The sequence below is a fragment of the Syngnathoides biaculeatus genome, chromosome 18 (assembly GCF_019802595.1).
Source record: "Syngnathoides biaculeatus isolate LvHL_M chromosome 18, ASM1980259v1, whole genome shotgun sequence".
Classification (NCBI taxonomy): domain Eukaryota; kingdom Metazoa; phylum Chordata; class Actinopteri; order Syngnathiformes; family Syngnathidae; genus Syngnathoides; species Syngnathoides biaculeatus.
The window spans coordinates 10,265,986-10,286,197 of NC_084657.1; the positions used below are offsets into that span (position 1 = coordinate 10,265,986).

The 20,212-nt window shown below is 41.9% G+C and overlaps 1 protein-coding gene across 1 annotated transcript in view; it reads right to left on the reverse strand.

Moving 5' to 3' along the window:
- Positions 1-1,667: 1,667 nt before the first annotated feature.
- The window catches only part of LOC133491829 (unconventional myosin-XVIIIa-like), a 56,643-nt gene continuing 38,098 nt past the window's right edge, over positions 1,668-20,212 (reverse strand). The window contains exons 25-42 of the mRNA XM_061803472.1: positions 19,709-19,828; positions 19,487-19,607; positions 18,098-18,225; positions 17,841-17,995; positions 16,355-16,478; positions 16,078-16,278; positions 15,850-15,960; positions 14,118-14,222; positions 13,788-13,934; positions 13,563-13,676; positions 12,388-12,504; positions 12,125-12,208; positions 10,232-10,369; positions 9,800-9,985; positions 9,577-9,716; positions 9,027-9,071; positions 5,714-5,836; positions 1,668-4,564 (exon numbers count right to left, since the gene is read on the reverse strand). Of these exons, the coding sequence (XP_061659456.1) occupies positions 3,193-4,564; positions 5,714-5,836; positions 9,027-9,071; positions 9,577-9,716; positions 9,800-9,985; positions 10,232-10,369; positions 12,125-12,208; positions 12,388-12,504; positions 13,563-13,676; positions 13,788-13,934; positions 14,118-14,222; positions 15,850-15,960; positions 16,078-16,278; positions 16,355-16,478; positions 17,841-17,995; positions 18,098-18,225; positions 19,487-19,607; positions 19,709-19,828 (3,531 nt within the window). The 3' untranslated portion in view covers positions 1,668-3,192. The remainder of the gene's footprint in view (positions 4,565-5,713; positions 5,837-9,026; positions 9,072-9,576; positions 9,717-9,799; positions 9,986-10,231; positions 10,370-12,124; positions 12,209-12,387; positions 12,505-13,562; positions 13,677-13,787; positions 13,935-14,117; positions 14,223-15,849; positions 15,961-16,077; positions 16,279-16,354; positions 16,479-17,840; positions 17,996-18,097; positions 18,226-19,486; positions 19,608-19,708; positions 19,829-20,212) is intronic.

A 20,212-nucleotide genomic window follows, 5' to 3' on the forward strand; every position in this document is an offset into this window, starting at 1 on the left:
GGTCGGGGTTAAATTTAATTAGACGCATCCAATTGGTGGAAATGAATTTCCGACCTGTGAATGAATGTGAGGGAATCAAAATTGGTGTGATGCCTAAATCACAGGACGTTGTCATTGATTTTGTAACAGATGCATTTATTTCCTTGAAAAAGCTCATTTTATAAATAGTGATACATTAAAAAAAAAAAACTGACTCCTCAAGCACTATGTGTAACGGCAGCAATAAATGTTTTCATTTAAACTTATTTGGGCTCACTGACATCAAAGCTGTCTGCGTTTCTATATTTATTATTCATGTGTGGCGCAAAGAGAAGATGGAAGAAGAAAAAAAAAGCAAAAATAAGACATGAAATGCAAATTAGCTTCTGCTAGGAAGCAATGCTAATAGCAAGTCACACGGGGCATTTGTTTACACGGGTGCCGACTGCAGGCCACATGCACGATACGAGTCTGCTTGCTGGGACATCGCTCCAAATCATAAGTTTACAATCATCATAAGGCCCAAAATAGAGTGTCCAAACAATCACATCTGTAGTTGTACTAAATATAATATGCAGTCTCCCAATAAGTATATTTGACTGCATTCTATGAATAATAATTCATACAAATTCTGTATGATAATAATGTATATGGTTGACTATAGTTTTACTCCTACAAAATGAGTAAAAAAAAAAAAGAAAAAAGTCAACATAAGCAATCTGACAAATTAGAAAATAACAACCATTTCCTCATCTTGAGGACTCTGTAATGGCCAAAATCAACAAATTACACAAATTTGATTCTCACATCACAAGAACAAAAATATTCTGCAGGTTACTGGAAATATTCACAACTTACATAAACTATGAAACAAGTAGAAACTTCTCTTTTATATAAAGACATTTCAATCTTGCATGTGACTTCATAACAGATGGTAAATTATTCTATGTCCAAAGGTGGACTACGGTTTGGTGATGTTCCAATCTTCTGCAGGTATTAACATTGAAGACAGCTGCAAAAAAATACAAATCAATTACATGTAAATGAAGAACTTATGCTAATTAATTTAAAGAGGACCTAATTCTTCCTATTGAGCTCGCCCCCATTAACAGGACAAGAGATAAGGGGAGTCTTAGGAGTTGGTCAGACTTTCTTGGAGAAGTCCATCCAGAGCAGGCTTATCTAAATCCTCTTGGCAGGGCTGAATAGACAGGAAGTGCAGAGGAACGCTTAAATTTGCCTGAAGAGCAGCCCTTTTAAAATATACAAGTGGCAAGAACCGCCCTCCCCTGGCCCCTAAATATCTCGGCTTCTCTTAACTTTTTCAAGGATCACATAAAAGGTAAGCAGACATAAGCTTCAGAAGCAAAGCGGCTTTCGTGAGGATGAACAAATATGACAGAATCCCCAAATTAAACAAACCCGATGCGTTTTTTTTTTCCCCCCAATGGGATGGAATCCCTCCTGCGTATTTTTGGTTTTGTCTTGCGAGCGCAAAGTGACCCGAGTTTTGCGTTACGACGTGCACTCGCCGTGGCTCGGCCTCAGCAGCTGCCTGTCGGTGTTTAAGTCCGCTTCGTTGTCCTCGTCAGATCTCCCGGGGGTTGTGTGTCGCCTGGACAAGGACGGGCTGTGAAGGTCAACACATACGGGGACGCGTGACTCTCTCGCATACTGGCAATGCAGAACAAATGAGATGTTACAGCTCCCATGCGTGAGCACCACGGCAAATGGGAAATCATTTTTCTTTTGCCTACCCTACAGAACAGGGTTATTAATTATTCTCAAAAAAGTCCGTGAATATTTAAGGGCAGCGCAATTCAATGCAGCAATTTTATCATGTCACGATTTTTTTTTTTTTTTTTTTTTTTAAGTTTGAAATCCCCTGTTTGCAAGCTTTTGATGTCGTCCATTCAACGCCGCAAAATGATGGCACAGTGACACTTTGTGAAAGAAAAATAGCAAGATACGAATTGGTAGAAATATAAATGCTTTATTATTATTGGATTTTATTACTTTTAATATTTTTCTATTTACCTAATAGAAAGTGAATACACTGTATGTTACTACATGATATTGTACAATTAAGGCTAACTTTTGCATAGTTTTACCCATGTCTGAATATGTCCATACAGTAAACCCCATCTGTATCGTGGCCCCAATAATTTGCTTTTTACAGGTATTACAATTATTACCATTTTTTTAGACTGTTTGTACAGTATTTTTGTATTATTCATTGTTCTTGTTCGCCATCGCCTTCTCAATATATTACTTTCAAATGTGCTTGTATTGTTTTAAAAGTGTTTATAGACCTTAAAAACATGCAAGTATTGTAAATGTTATTAAAAACATGTCAAGGGTGTAAACATACAGTGCGGTGGAACAGACAGTAAACCACTCAATGGAAAGAATAGTGGAATAACACTCCAAATAACGATTGTTACAGTCATCAAACATACGTGGTTATTTTTCACCTGTAAAAGCTCCACGCTCCTTAGACATTATTAAATCAATAAAAGACGGCACAGCATAAAAGTTCCCAAGCTTTGCTGATGCCTTTTAAAACTAAGAAATATAGAAATGGAATAATGTAAAATTGATTTGAAAGGGACAGCTGAGATTCCAAGGTGTTGATTGCTTCTCTGGTTTAACTGTTGCTGGAAAAAAAAAACAAGTGCGACATGTTGGCCAACGTGCGTTCACTTTCCTTTCGGTAACAAGGAACAAAGTAATGACGATGGCGACCGTGGAAGCGTGTCTGCTTGAACAAAGGGACCAAAATGACCGCATGATGCGTTTTAATTATTCTGCAAAATCGATCGAAAAGGCAGGGGCATAGGAGGAATGCTGCGCATGTCATCACAGCATGTGACTCAAACGGGTCAATCACGAGAGATGAGCTCCGCAGCTTTCTCCATGCAGCAACCTTTTTTGGACGTGCGCGCAATAAGCTACGCAGAGCTGCTCCATCGGGCAGTGCGTGGGTCAGGTGATGCAATTTGGGCGTCGTTGGCCACGGGACTGCAGGAATATAAAGTAGCCTTGCAGGTTTAAGAAACAAAATAACCAATGAAATCACACAGCAAATGTGTTTCCATATGAGAAGAAATAGGACAGGAGTTAGTCGGTTAGTTGGCTCAGTGAGTGATCCAGGACGTGTTTCAGCCTCCGGGGTTATTGTCATGCCAAGCAGATCACCTTCATTTGTTGCCATCAGTCACTGTCGGGCCTGTAGAGGTACTTCATCATCAGGTTATCCATCTTCTTCTGTTTCCTCTTGCTATTCTTCTTCCTGGGTGTTCCGCCGCTCACATTTCCCTTTTCGTCTTCAGATGGCAGTTTCGGGCTCTTTTTAACACTGTTCGAGCTGCGGTAAGAGACTGTGGAGTCTGACGAGGACGATTCAGATGATTCTGATGACGAAGAGGAATCTTCAGACTCACTTTCTTTTTTCTTGGATCTCTTCTTCTGCTTTTTACCCTTCTTTCTTCTTGAGCTTTTCCTTCTGTGATGGTCGTCAGAAGAAGAGTCATCCGACTGAGTGAGCTTCCTGTTTTTCTCTTTGCGACTTGTACCAAAGGTGCTTGATGGCCGAGTGGAATAGTCCAGAGCAGAACTGGATGCAGAGCGGAGCAAGCTGGATTTACCGCACCCAAGCCTTTCATCCTTCCTTCCGTCCTTGCTCGCCAGGCCCTTCTCATCTGCTTCTTCATCACTGGACTCAAGCTTGCTACGCTTGAACTTGATGGGTTTGAAGCTGAGCACCTCATTGATGGCGGCCTCCAAATCAGGGTCTAAATAATTTCTATGTGTGACCGGCTTGATGTCAGACGTATCTGGTGGGTTGCCATCGGAAGAGCGCGGTCGGGCCGGGGTAGAGAAACTACGGGGTGTGGAACGAGGACTATAACGGGAAGTCCCTCGTTCAGGAAGAACTACACTTCGGCCATCCTCATTGTCATCATCATCTACATGTACACCGAACTCACTCAGGCCGCAGCTGCGAGCGAGAGACAGGCGAGAACTGCTGCGCTTGTCGTCTTTCCAGGAGTTACTACGGTGCAATGATCCTGGGCTAGAACGACTCGCGCTGCTGAAGGTGGACTTGATGTCGTCATCATCCAACATCGCCCTTCTGGTGGACATCCTGCTCGGAGCCGCAGAAGAGATAGTGGAGTCCTTATCAAACTCAGGGCTGCTTCGTGAGGTCCAGCGTGACTCCAAACCTTTCCTCGCTCTGCTGGTGGCCTCAGAATAGGCCATAGAAATGACAGAGCCTTTGTCATCAAAGTCTTCCTGTGCTTGGCTCTTCTTCCAGTCCTCCTGGAGATCTCCAGATTTGGATTTGCTTATACGGATTGAGCTACGGTCAGAGGTGTCCGGATTTTCTTTTAGCGCATTAAAGAGGGAGCTCTCGTCACCTGTCCCGCCGATGGAGTCTTTAAGGTTTGAACGCTTTCGATAGCTCAGGGAGCTCATGACAGACAAGGATCTGTTCTGATCTACGTCTTTGCCATCTGGACTTCCATCACTCGTTTTTTCCTTAACCTCTTTCACATCTTTGGCATCTGCATTTGCAGCATATCTACAGGGTGTCAAAACATACGATTAAACCAATAAACGATGCATTTCCGTTTCAGGCAAAGAGACAAATTTCATGTGCAGCATATTGTTCCTAGAGTTGGTGTCCTGGTGCTAATCTGTGATGTCGGATGGAACTCAAAATTTGTCACGTTCATTTTGTCCTTTGCAGGTTGATGGCAAGGGAGTGCCCCCTCCCTCTGGCCATTGCTTTTTATGTACATCAAGCATTGTGGGCAGTGTGGGAGTCAACAAGTGAGAAGATCTATGGAAGCAGAGGCATCATTTAGCAGACGCGCCAACTGGCCACAGGCCACTTCAATAAATTTGACAGCAGCCTCTTCGCTATTCCGCCTGCTGTCATTAGACAAATTAGTGGAAAGGACAGCAATGACACCTAATCGCATAAATTAGCTGTCCTTTTTTCTTCCCTCCAGGTAATGTTGAGCCTTTTTAAGATTAGTTATCTCTCTAGGAATTTATTTTTGGGTGTAATTGGTTTCTCTGCATGTCAACAGGATTCTCCATCGAGGACGGCTGGGAACCCATTCATGGCATATTTTTTTCACAGACGTATATTTTACATTGTCGTGCAAAAGTCTCAGACCACTAGCTTTCTTTTAATTAGCTTTTACATGGCCTTCATTTTTGACATACTCAAATGGTAAATAGTGAGACATGTACAGTTTGGAGCAATATATTAAATAGAAAGGCCACGGAAGAACTCCAGAGGCGTGATCTGTCATCCTCCATGACCTAGAAAGTAGGTGCCCGTGAATATTCTCATTCATCCAGGTCATTTCATTCTCCGAGCAATGAAATCGATTGCAACTGGACTGTTCCAGTTGTCTTAGAAGACAGTTTTACCTCTCATATGGGCAGGCTTCAGCAGTTGTTGCAACTACACTTGTAAGTAAGGTCGCCTCATCATCAAAAAGATGGAAAAACATTTTTTTTTTTCTGTGAGAATTCGATTGAACATCATCGTTGCTAAAACATATTGACTGATGGCCAAAGATTTATGCATACTACTTTATAAAGGGCATGACAGAGTAAGCAAAGGAACTCCTCAATTTAGCCCTTATCGGAAGGGGTCCATGTGGTTATCTCTGATGAGGCAAAGAGGATGAGAGGAGGAGGAGGAAGCACTAACCTGGCACTCTTCAGACTTCCGTCATCCGACTGGGCCTTAGAGGAAGCTTTGTTCTTTGAGAGCCAAGACTTGACCCCATCCACACGCTCCTCCACCTCAGAATCTGTATCTGTCTCTTGACCACTGCCAGCACAAAGAGGTTTGTTATTGGGAAGTGCCAGACAACGAAAAAAAAAAAAAAATTGCAAAACTAACATTCATTCCAACAAGTCCTGTTCTTATTCACACTTCTTGAACAATTACTGTATTTAACAAATTAGTCGAGACGATTTCTGCCCTTTTGCTGCTTTACTTCAAAGAGACAGGTTTGAAATATTTCCCCAAGTAAAAGCCCGAATGAATATGAATGAAATGAATATGTAGCAGTCTAAGTTGATGAATTACGCAATACTGTATATGAAATGCTCACATTGTAATAGGAAGTTATGGTGATGCATTGCAGTGCAGACAGAGGAAGCATAAATCTCATGCCATTACTCAACATGCATTAAAGGACATGTATCATTATTTAGGGAGAATGCAGATGAAGCCCTTGGCGGAATAATCATCTTGTTTGGCTCCTGGCTGTTAGCATCTGTGTGCCACGTCACCCGATCCCGCTGCTTATAATGGAGCACAGCCATGAGCACCCAAAGGCCCCGAACGCTTGACATAACAATCAATATAGAGACCTGTGGATCAAAGTTGGGGGGGGGACTACAGATTCCACCTGCTCAGACTTCATCTTCTTATGCATGCCTATAGATTCAATGGGGAATTTTCAGTGGGGCTCACAATTTGTATTGCTAACGTAGTTGCACTTTCTGAATATAAATTGTTGTTCTGTATGTCGTACCAGGGAAGCACAGACTGCTGGAGAGAAATTCTTTTTGTGTTCTACGGATTCGGCCATTAAAGATGATTGTGATTCATAGGATGCAACTATTTAAGATGTGCATCTTCCAGCAATAACAGTGATAGAGTCAGATTGTTAAAAAAAAGAAAATTAAAAAGTGGAAAAAAAAAAGTTTCTGTGGTTATTTGGAATATTATTGAGGATTATAATAATCCTCAATGGTGGCCACGGCTCTAATAAACGGAATAAAAATGAATTACTTTTCAGAGTGCATTGCAATTATAACACTGAAGCGACAATTCTACAAACCTCAGCCTGTGACGCAACAATTTTACGCAAACATTTGTACCCCTCCAGGGCTCCTCAAAAATTAAGACACCCTACTAGAACCAAACAACCAACAAACTCGACTCTTGAGAATGCTGGTCACTCATAAGGTCATGCGATTTTTTTCAGTTGATAATTGATCTTACTTGGCTTTACCCCACACTCAGAATTAGTGATGAGGTAGGGCAGTAAGTCAATATAAGATATTGTTATCTTGGGTATCCAATACTAAAATGGTTAAGATTCAAAAATGCCAAACATGTATTGTCTTCCAAGCGTAAAATGTATGACTGTATACTTTTTTAATGGCTGCTCGGAGAAAGGTTTGATGAATGGTTTCATCTTCATATCATCTCTTCATATCATTCACAGCCAGAGATGATGTGTCTCATCCAGGGAAAATGTCTTGTTCTCACTAAATGCTGGTATAATTCATCCACAGTCTACAGACGCCTAACTATCAATAAAAGTGACAAGATCATCCATCTTGGCGTATTTGCTGATTACGAGGAAAAAAACTTTATTCATGACGGTGCAAAGTGATAACTGTGCTGGTAAGCTTTATCAGGTGTCCTCATACAAAAAAAATCATCACCAGTGTCACCATGGCCGCTGTCACATATTCGCTCATTTTCCCCTTTCAGAACAAACTGTTCCATCTCGATTGCGAGGGAGGATCTGTGCTGAAAAGCTCTTCTCCTAATGCTGAAGTGAACGAGCCAAATTACGAGGTCAAATTAATTTAAAATGTTTTACAAATATATATATATTTTTTTTTCCCCCTCATGCCAATTAAAATAAATTGAGCCCCAACCCCAAAAATAAGATGATTAGCGCAACATCACAAATAACCCTGAAACGCATCCAGAACGAAATCCCTCGCTGGCTTCCCACTGTAAAACACAAACCGCTGTGAAATAAAAGGTGGCTTGCAATTGAATGCTGTGCAAATGGTGTCAGAACCAATTTGTCCTTGGCCCTGCACTCCTTGCTAAGTGCTCCCGAGGCCTGCAGATACAAGCAAGCCTGAAGAATTTGAAAGCAAATGTTAACGGCTTCTGACAATCAGCCTTGGCTGGTTGTAAATCTTTGTCACAATGACTCAAACTCAGCCCCAAATCACATATGGCTCAATGTTACAGCTTCAGCACCGCACATTTTAAAAGTCAATTACCAGACAGATTGACAAGTCTATTTACATTCAATAGTGTCTCTTGCACGTCGTACAGTTTCTTCACCTTGCCTGTAATGCGAATCCCCTTCAGAAATTCAACTCCAAAGTATTGATGCTTCATTTTGATTGAGATTAACAGACTGTTTGTTACTGTAGTTAGTTGTCAGTGGAGTAGAAATGCACCAAGAGTCATTTCGCGTCATGCGACCGGAAAAGCCTTGGAAACACCTCTCCACACGATGCGGTGCATTTGTAGACACTACAAGACTGCACCAAAAGCACCGCAAAAATTAACTTCATTTGGATAATCCACTTGAAAATTGGAGCAAAAATCAGACTCCTCAGGCACACGGTAAATGTCACAACTATGCAATTAAGCAATTAATTTCTCTTCAAAAGAACAAAAAAATAAAAAACATCTTGTAAATGGAAAATGGCAGGTCGATTTAGTAGATTTTTTTTTTATGTTTTAATGCAGATTATTTTTTGCAAAGCTGTGTCCGCACTTTTCACTTCACACACACACACACACAACACACACACACACACACACACACACACACACAACACAGAATAATGTTAAGGACAATACCAAGTGAAACAAACAAATAACGGCAGTTGATGAAGATGAAGGAGAAAAAAAATACAGACGATAACAATGCAGTATTACAGTCAACCTGCTATAGTTTTCATTGTGTGGGTTTCATTTTTCCACAGCTTGGGGAATAAAGAATGATTCCAATAAGTATTTGAGCTGTTGTTCCCCCAAATGCTATCTACATATTTTGCAATAAATTAAAATGGGCTGCAAACTGCAACACAGTATATTTGCACATGAATATGAGTGAATTAATTTATCAAGCTGTTAATGTTATTTAGAACGGCAATTCCCAAAAATACTGCACTGTTGTCTCAAAAAAAAAAACTGCAAAAACAACCACCATGACAAACACAAAGAACGCATTTTCCGCTCTCACGTTTTGTTCTTTCTTTTCTGATACTTTGTCACCATGTCTTGCAAACTGCGGGGAGAGTGTGGACGACACCAAAACGGGGAAACAGAGAAAAACAACAGGTGAGATATGCTCACGACATATTACAACGCTAACATTCTTCTACGAACACACTGAATCATTATCTACAATAAATCAGTATGTGGCCTTCCTTCTCGAACACTTTACATGTTTTTTTTTTTTTAAAACATTTTTTGCCTTGCAAAAGGTGCATATTACGTAATCTGACTCACACCTATACAAAAGATCGCCAGCAGACAACGGTGTAAAACCGTGTCAGAGATGAAGGAGCGACGAAAGATCCGGAATTACAAATTCAGTTAAAAAGAACTCACTGCTGGAGAAAAAGAAGTCATGATTGACAGGCTGCAAAAGAAAATCAAAACGAAAAAAAAAGGTGCGCTCATTAGAAAGCCTCTTTTTCAACAGAATGTTCCACTAGAGTGTTGTGCTTCCTCTCTGAATGTAACAAGGTGATTTGGTTTCAGAATCCAAATGAAGCAGTTTCTCGTACCTGTTGATTAAGTCGTCGTTGTCGTCGCTCTCCATTTCGTCCTCGATGGCAGCCTGCAGGTCGCCTATCCTCTTGAAGGCCAGTTTGAGATCCACTTGTAAGCTCTGATTTGCCGCCTCTAAGCTCTCAATGTCCATTTCCTGGTCAGCAGATCGGAAAAAGAAGTCATTCGCGTTCATGTTCTGACTACAATCAGATTATCCCACCCCGGCCCGACACTTACCAGCTCGTGTTTCTTTCGGCTCGCCTCAGCTTCCTTCTTGGACACGTCAGCCATTTCTTCCTTGATATCCCTTATTTGTCTCTGCATCCTTTTATTCTGCTCCTTCTCTCTAGACTCTGCGGCAATGTGTTGGTTTCTTTCATCGGACGTCTTCTCCAGGTTCTCCTTCAGACGACCCACCAGGTTCTATTGGAAAATTTGAGTTGCGGTTAAGCAAGGAAACGATTAAAAAAAAGGAACCTCCTTGGTTGACTAAGTCAATGACAAAAACTGAGCATGAATTATCTTTTGCAAAGCTGTTGTATTGGCACTCATCAGTCACCTAATAATACGGCTGCCCCTCCATATGAACAACATCCAAATGTCATGTTGGATTTGTCTTTCCTCTAAAGAACATTCTTCTACATTTGAAAGACACAAGGATCGCCTGACCTCCAAACGTTTGATCTGTGTCCTCTCATACTCCAGCTTGGTTTCCAGCTCACGGATCTTGGCCTCCTGACGGCTCACAAGAGACTTTTCCACCATGGATTGTTCCTGAAATTCCAGCTGACTCTGCAGCGAATGAAGCTTTGGGAAGGACACAGACACACACTTTTCTGACTGAAAATCCCTGCCCCCACACGTACGCACCCACGCACGGACACGTGCACACTCAAGTCCACAAACCGCTCTCAATGCAAATTTTTGATCTTGGCTTTCTTGTTTTAAATGAGAACTTGAGAAAAATCAAATATTGTGGTATGTGTACATTGAATTAATGTTAACGTTTTCCCTTGTTAAGTAAATGTCACATGTCAAGTGTGAGTAATGAGTTGTAGATAAGCTCTTAGTCTATGACAGATGTTGAAGGGGAAAAAAAAGAAGCTTGGAGTTTGGTCTACTACTGAGAACCAGGCATTCACACAATGTGAAAATTCCAAATCTTAGAGCATTCCCCACCCAACAGATTCAAACGGGAAGAACAAAATGTGCAGCTTGGGTGGAACGACTCAGCTACCATCTTTGTCAGCATGAACATTTTAACGGTTCCGACACGAGAGACTTTTTCCAAAGAATACAAAGGAGAGATTATGCACACGAAGCTAATAATGCACTAATGCATCGTATTGTAGGCAAATGGTAGCACAAGCAGTATTTTGCTTTCTTGTGCATGAAACACAAGCTGCAAGTGTACATATTTGCATCACGTCTTACCATTGCTATGAAATGCTGTAATGTACTAATCTGCATTACAGTCATCGCATATTTTGCATTTTGGTTTTTGGTCGCGGCAACAACTTCCCGTTTTGGGATGTAGAACATCTAAATGAAGTCATTTTTTTTTTTTTTAATATTAGCGTAATGGCTGCAGGGCAAGTCACTTAAAAAGCCCAATCAAGGTTCAGGTCTTTCACTCGACTCATTTTGATGGAGAAAAGAAGAAAAGAGACCTCACAATGAAAGCCAAAAGGCACATTAGCATTTAATGAGTGACTTTGCATCGTTTTTGAGTTCTCCTTTGATTTCACTGAAGAAGCCCGACTGCGGTTTTACTGGGGAGAGATAAACATGTCAAGGTCACAGGCTTAAAATGGCGACCGGTGCCTCTGGCATGGGCTGAACAACGGCTCGCAGCTCCTGGCCAAAACGGTTGTCATGGGAGGGCCTTGAGATAGACCTTGATTGTTATTCAGTGGGTCTCAAATTGTGCTAGGCTGTCTAAGCACCGTTCAGTTGTATTTCACTTTTTTTTTTTTGTACAATACATTCGCATTTAATCTTGAAGACTTATTTTTCAACTTTTATATACATTACACGGATGATGAGCATTATGAGTTCAGTTTTTTCCCATACATTTAAATAAAGTTTTAACATTGAAACTGTGCATAATATAGTGTCGTATAGTAATGTTCAAAAATTATTAATTAAAAAAAATAAAACTTAATTATTTAGGAACACTTGGGCCTACCTTGCTACTGTGTTTTTAGGTACCTAACAAGTCACGTATTTTTCAGGTTGTCTTGCCTCTAACTCGTTTGACAAGAACACATCTACAGACCTGTTGCGTGGCAGCAGCACAAACTCAGTTGAGAGCGAATCCGGCTTCATTTCATGTGTGTCACTGCCTTATCGGAAGATGATAATTGACTTTTCTGTGGCGTGTCTGGGCGGCATTACGATGCAAAGCACAAATTGATAAAAATGTACGTGTGACCAATGGCGTGCTAGAATGCAGGGACTGTATTTGGAAAAAAAATCACCATAATGCACTGTTGTTATGATTGTTTGTTTTACAGTAATTTGAATTTGTCTCTTACTAAGCAGCCAGTCAGGTGTGCGTACCTTTTCTTGAATCTCCTGTTTCTCCTTAGTGGCCTCCTCCAGGTGGGCCTGCAGGTCACTGATCTGGGCTAAATCTCTGGCAGACTAATGGACACACACAATCACAAAATGATCCACTAGCTTGGGGAGGGATGATTATACCACAAATACAACAAATAAAAATGTGATGTACAACCTCATTTAAAGCGCACGCACATGGAGAGACCAGACTGTCTGTCTGTGTCATTGATGGATTTTGGCCAGCTGAGGTGCGGCTCGGTTACCTGAGCGACGGCAGCTTTGTGTTTCTTCATCAGTTCGTTCATGTCCTCCTGGTCTTCGTCTGTGCGAGTCTGCATGTCGTTCTTCTCTCGCTGAAGGCGGCTCACCTGCTCCTCTAACTGATCCGGCACAACAGAAAAGGACAGGCGTCGAGACGGGATTTATTCATTTATTCAAGAGCCGCAACAAATGCTCATAATTGGATACGGAAGTAGTACTGGGAGAATGATGAGACCAATGGAAGATGGAATCAATGAGCTCATTTAGAGAAGGAAATGTACAGCTACAGAAGATAGCTGCCAATGTCCAAGAGTTCATCAGCGCGGGGGGGGGGGGGGTGTTGGTGTCATCTCTCCAAATGCTCTCATGAATGAGGCATTTCACAGAAACGCCCTTGACATATACGCTGCAATTAACAAGCACCCCCAGAGACACAAACAGTCTCAGTCGTCAATAAGTTGGAAACAGCCATTAATGAGCAGATTGCAAGGGAAAAAGGCCATTTTTACCCATTAGTACAAATTATAAAAATGAAACATATGCCAAAGGGCACGCAGTATTCTAAAATCCAACCAAGATGTGATGACGCAAGCATAATAAGGTGTCGGCTCAACTGCAAATGAGGTCAAGTTCTTGCATTTGCATTTGACTTTTTAAAATGGACAAAGTCAATTCGGGTTAGGCTTTCATTTAAGTCATTTGAAGTCATTCGCACATTTAAAAAGTGTATTTTTTTTTATTGTTGTAAAAAATATATACATATCAAATGAAATATATTGACAGTAGCTAAATATGTGCTACTTAATAATAATGTTACAATTGTATATCTGGGATCTTGCCCAATTCAGCAAATTTATATTGTGCTAAAATCTTAACATTAAGATATTGCAGGCAATTTTTGTTACAAACCTTTTTTCAAATAAGTTGAAACGATTTTTCTCCTATTTCAAATATCTATCAATTTGCTGTGCGCATGTGATAAAATGTTGAGGCCTACAATGTGGCTGGTGACTCCGCCTTACTGAAGGACAATTCAGTTTGCACTTTGCCTTTCAAGTGCAATCACCACCTACTAGTACTGCACCCATTGTGAGGTGAAACTCGAGATGGGTATTCAAATCAGAGAGCAATTGCAATCCAATGAATGAAGCAGCCTCAGGTTGCGTGGGGCACTCACCGACAGTTTGGCCTTGGCCACGTCCTCCATTTGAATGTGCAAGTCCTCCATCTCCAACTCGATGCTCTTCCGGGCCTTCACCGCCGCCGCACAAGTGAACTCGGACTCCTCCAGCTGTGAGATGCGAGAAGGAGGTGAGAGACAAATGCAAGAGGGTCACGGATTTTGTTTAGGCTTTGCCGAGGATTTGAGTTTTATCTGCCAATGCGTGAAAGAGTGACATACTTGATTTTTGAACTGGGCGATCTCTCTCTTGCTAGGGGCGTTGCTCTTCAGGTGGTCCAGCATAATCTGAGCATCAGCCAGCAGGACTTTGGTTCTCTTCAGGTCTTTCCTCAGCCTCTTCTCACTCTCCACGTCCCTGTGGCTCACCTGAATGACAAATCATTCCTGTCCAGCCAGTGTGGATTAACATGCTCTCCTTTAATCACAACTCTCAACACCTGATGAGATTCAGCAGTGAATTAAAATGTGGGTGCGAACACACACACACACACACACACACACACACACAGTTTTGTGTTGACAGGGTGAAGATGAGACAAATGGGGCTACCTGGTCCTGTGCGCTCAGCAGTTTGGACTCCAGCTCACGCCTCTCGCGCAGCACTTTTTGCTTATCGTCGTATTCTTCCTCCAGCTGCACCTCCATCTGTTTCAACTAAGGGATGCATGGTCGGAGTGTCAGGGTGCCAAGACGCACACACGACAGACAAAAATAAAAAAAATAAATAAATAAATAAAAACAAAAAAAAAAATCAAGCGTGCGCGGTATTGTCGACCATCAATTTGTTTGTGTACTATTTCATAATTGGGATTGACCTATAATGTTATTATATTTATAGCCTGGTGAGATGGAGTCCTTATGCCAAAGATTATATTTGTGCTTTTACACTTAAAGTGAATGAATAGTTTCACGCTACAAACACACTACTAACCACTGGAGAAAAAAAAAAATGCATGTACAGTAGAAGCGTAAATGACAGAGGCGGGATAAAAAATAACTTTAAATGACTTAGATTAAGATGGCTACTTGATCAATAATGGTCAACAGTACAGTAATTTCTAATTTCAAAATTGTCACCCACCAAATTAGGATTTGGACTCATACTGTATACTCCATATATATCTTCGCCATGTTGTGTCAACGCATATAAAAAATGTCCAATAAAACATTGTTAAATTTTGTCTGCTACTGTTCATTTTGTCACAAAGAAGAGCAAAGTCATGAAATGCTCAATTTTTCATCACCACATTTTCTACCAATTTAGTGATGATTTGTACTATGACTGGTGTCTTGCATTAATACAGGAAAGTGGAACTTATTAGGTGGTGTAGTTACTGAGACATGTGAAAGTTTAAATAAAACATTTTTAAAAATATTGTTTAGACTATTTACAGCTCCTCCTATCTGATTGAACACAGTCAGTGCACCAAATGTGTCATGAAATGTGAGGATATAAAATGTATAACGCAGAGTTCTCCAACCACGGACTGATCCCGTTTGATACCAGGCCACACACGAGAAACTGAACAAGAAATACCGTATTGATCGTTACAGTCCGAATGAGGGTTTATTTGAAAAATATGTTGACTTCTTCGCCTGTTCGCCTCTACACATCAAAATGCTTGTTTCAGTCAGTTCAAGAGATTGTAAAAGCCCCAAAAGACAGCAGAAATGAGTTTGGGTTTGGAGAGCCTCACCTAAAATGGGCAAATGATGAGACGAAAAGGATATCTTCTAAGGAAAAAGTAAGCTTTTAAAAGACTATATCAGCGATCCCGCTGAAATGATGTTGCCACAGGTGATTCTCACGCACCGAGCCAGTTCGGGTAATATGTCGTGAGGATCATAAAGGTAGCAATGAAGCCTTCAAAACTGCTCAAAAAGCATTTAACACCTTGCTTCCATTTCCAAACATCCAATCTTTGCAAAGTGTTATTTTCCACAATGACAGCGAGCAAAAGTGTGGACAGGACACACAGCACGGTAGAGGCCACACTTTGTGTGTTATTGTAGCCCATTACCCCAAGATTTGACTGTTTCCGTGAAGAGAAACTCATCACCACAGCTACAATCAGGGTAACGGTGAGTTCTAGTTATGATCATTTTTCTGGTCTGTCAAAATATTGCTTGGCTTGAAACCAGTCGGCGGCACAAAAGAGATTGTGTACTGAAATGAGGCTACATTCAAATATTACTGGCAGTTTGAAAAGTTGCATTTTGTCTGTTTCAGGCAACCTCCTTAGTGTTGCATTGCTGAGCCTTATTTGAGAAATTGAGTTACCTTCTTACTGCAGGACCGTCTGATCTCGTCCACCTCCTCATCCTTGCTCTCGATGTCTTTCGAGTGGCTCTGTCGCTGCCTTTCCATCTCCATCTCGAGCCGTAGCTTAGCCTGCGTTCATGAAGAGAAGGCACCCATAGAATAAAAATGTCAAAAAAAAAAAAAAAAAGTCATTTGGCACAAAGGTTTCCATGATGAGTTGCGAGGCTTTGGACTCTTATCGTGTACCTGCTCCAGCATCTGGATGGTTCCGGCCTGCTCGTCCAGCTCCTCCTCTTGGTCTTTCACCTTAGCCTCAAGGTCACGAAGCTGCTTCTTGACCTTGGCCAGCGATGCTTCATCCTTGGACTCCTGTGAAGAGAGATCCTGCAGTTCGGCCTCCAGCTGCTGCACCTTGATGTTGGCAGCGCACAAGTCAGCGTCCTTTTCCTGTGGTCCGATGACAGAACAGAAAATGGATCAGTGTCCCGGACAAAGAGGGAGAGGGCAAACATTTTCTGGAAACCTGAAGCTGCTGCTGGATGTTGAATATCTCAGTTGCCATTATGTCTTTCTCTCGAGCCAACTTCTCCCTCAGACTCCTTTCTCTTTGTACCTCAGACTGGGCCTGGTTCTGCTCAAGATCAAATCTGCCTCACACATACACACACGGAGGAACCATTACACCAATTATCAGCAACTCAGTTCGACAATGAGGGAACCTGAAAAAATATGAAAGGACAACATTGTACATAAGAAAAGTGGCAAATTTTTAATAAATCAAACCTCTAAAGTTTTTAATTTTGCTCTAACTATTTCAAGTACCTTTTTATGGTGGCTTTTCAATCCAAGCCCACCCCCCCCCCACCCCCCAACTGTTCTCTACTTTCCTTCGTGTGGTGTTTTGGTACTTGGTTGCGACAATGTGCACGATGTTTTCTTCAGTTGTAGAGGGAAGAAACACTTATGGTTAGTGAACGTAAAAGCTAAGTGTTTCATGTTGTCAACTTGCCTCGTTGTAATTTTTCCCCCGGTGAAGCGCAACTGAAAATAATTTCACCCACAGAGCATCTTCAATTAGCCGCAGGGGATGACTTCCCGAGTGCTTTAAGTCTGAGTCATTTTCTGTGCTAATGGAATTCTCGCAGATTCCGGAGCAAGTTTGCCACTATTCAGATGAAGGGGAAGTGCAGTGTTTGGGTGGGGTCGGCATCCTGACTTGCAAGGAGAAGAGAACACGCAGTGCGGTGAGGTGCTTAGCGATGTCACCTGGAATCGCCATACTGTAAACATACATTTGATTCTAACGTGAGTGTGAATGGCTCTCCAGTATATCTGTATGTGTAAAACCAAACAAATGAATTGAGAGAAAAGCAAAGGATGACAATGAAGGACATCGTGTGTTCTTTTTCTGTGGCAATTGGAATTTGCATGAGAAAAAGACCCATTTTGCATTTATCCGTCAAAATAAAAAACATGTCTTAGTAGAGGTGCGTATGGATGTAGCTCAACTTTCTATGACTTTTGACCAGAAACTACTTACCGTAAGTGAATCAACGGTGCCTCTGGTGGTTCCATACAAGTACTGCATTGCATTTGCATCACAGGCTCTTTGCACAGAGCGGCATCTTCATTGTGGATACTACGGTTCACCCTCTTCTAGTTTGGCCAACTTTGACGGTAGTGTAAATCTCGTTTAAACAGCCCAGTATAAGCCTTATAAAAGAGCATTGTTTCCCACCCCCACCACCCACCTCCATTCAATGCAATGCGGGAGATTATCTGCAAAGAGCCCATTGCAATGAATCCAGCAATTTACAGAACATTATACATTGAACATTGTAGAACTAAAACGTAGAAGAGATCAGTTTTCTCAGAGCATGAATGACTCAGCACGGAATCGGCAATATGGGTAATGGCTAGATAAAAGTGTGCATGGGATGTTGTCAATTGTGCGTCTGTGTTGTCGAGACCGAGAGAAATAAAGTGAGGTTGGGTGAGGTTAAACTGACTTCCTCTGCTTCTTTTCCAAATCGTGGTTGCGGCTCTGGAGGCCCTCCAGATGACGTCGGGTATCCTGCAGTTCAGCCGTCATTTTCTGGCACTTCTTCTTCAGCTGCTGCACAGAGTGCTGCACATCCTCATTGTCTGTCTTCAAATCGGCCATCTGCAGCAAGTGCGTTATCGTTTGATTCAAACATACAAAGCTGAGGCAATCAAATATTCAATACTGCCTTTCTGAAAGATTGACTATGACAAAGTGTCTTGCCCTTCTCTCAAGATGTCTTTTGCTCTGCTGCTCCGTTTCCATCTTGTCATCAAACTCTTGCTGGAGTTTCTTTTTGGTGAACTCCATTTCCCGAATGGCTCTGTTGTATTTTATGCGCCACTCACCCCCTGAAGAGGAAAATGTTGAGAAGAAATATATATATATATATATATATTTTTTTTTTTTTTGGGGGGGGGGCATTTAGGCATCTCCTGTTTTGAATGCAGGCCATGTGGCATACAGAGAAGAAAGGGCTCAAAAGCTTAGCGATGACTGATGCTATGGATTGTGTGGCATATTGCACAGGCTAGGCTGTTTACTACATTGAAGGACTGGAATAAAATAATCCAATATGAAATAAAGCCACTTCTCGTCAAATTGTGACCTTTTGAGGTCAAACTATTTACCCGGAAGACTACAAAACGGCCCTTACATTCGACTGTAATCTCAGCTCAACCTGAGCTCCGCAAGGCCGAGCACACAACAATGGCCGTTAGAGGAAGACGTGGCTGAGTGGCTCTTTGCATGCCTCTTATTCAACCCTAATTCTGGAGCTGTCAGTGGCTATCAGAACCTTGACAGTGTCCAGGCAGCCATTCAGGTTTAGGTTCATTTCCGAGCCTTATCGTTTTTTTTTTAGGCTGTCTGTGTCTCCTTCACATGGCAACATCGTCTCCTCAGTCAGCACTCCTCATTAGCATATATATAGCATAATGACAACTTGCAAGGCCACCGGCTCTGATCCCAATGATTATTTTCTCATTCATCGAAGAATTCTGATATGCTCTGTAATGGCTTGTCTGCGGAGGTTGGTTTGAGGGTACGTGCAAGCACGGGGCAGCATCAGAACAAAGAAAAAAAGAAAAGACTGCCTCACGGACAATGCTCTCTCAGTGGGAGCTCACTTTCTCAGTTGGTGATGACCAATCAGCGGCCGGCATTACTCGTATGCCTGGAAAAGAACATTATAATCCCCTGTTGTGGAATCCCAAATTTGGAGAACACACTTAATAGCATTATGCAATTTGTCTAACTGTCACATCGCCTGCTGAAACAGTCGACGAAAGCCATTGTATCCCACGGCGACAATTAGAATAAGTGAAGTTTTTCAAGCTGTCAAGCCATAATACACTCCCCGGACACTTAATTAGGTACCCCTGCACAATCTCCCCGGCATGTGCTGGTGTTGAATGATATACAGGAGATGGCTGTACAACCTGCTGCTGATCTCGCCGTTTTCACTAGTGTACAACTGAAAATTGCTCATGTTTTGCCTTCCTCCTGTGCACTAGCTAAAAAGCTGAAACCTTGGAAACAGCTCTTATTGAGTTCATAAATGACTTCCTTTTATCGTAAGACTGGGGCCATGCTTTAACTGGATCAGCTAACCGGAATCATCGTCGTCGTCGTCGTCGCGCTCCCCGTTGAGCTCTGATGTTTTCATCAACCGAGCTTCCATCACCTCCATCTCCTGTGCCTCCATTTGTTTCTTCATAGCGTCGAACTTTTCCTGAATCAAACGGTTCCACATGCAACTCGTGTGTAGGGCTGGATTTTGAAGAGGTGATATCAAAACTACAGTATTTGTAATGTCGCTGCGTGTATATTTGCCTGCAGCTCTTTAATGTCCTTCTCCAAGCGTAGTCTCTCAGCTGTCTCGCTCTCCAGCAGCTGGGATGCTGAGTCACTAGTGCTCCTCTCATCAGTGAGTTCTGCCAACAAGTCTGCAATCTGTCCACATATACGATAATAGAAAACAACTTCCCTGTATCACAGATACAAGATGGATTACAGATTTTTCAGCCCTCTTTTTAATGGGTTTTTACACTACACGGGCAAATCCGAATTATTTCTCAATTAAATTGTACGCATACAGCACCTATTTGCAACTGAAGGCAAATCACTTTACACAGTGTATGGAGCAGGTCCAGAACTGCACCCCTCACACATTTACAGACCAAATGAATTCAGACTTGCGCCTTTTCAGTGTAGTAGCACATTGCGCCACAACATGCCCACAAGCACTGAGCTCATCTGGATGCAGATGCAGCATAATCCAGAGCAATAAAAAGAAGCAGAGCGGTTACAGCAGTCACCGTTGATCCCATAGAACAC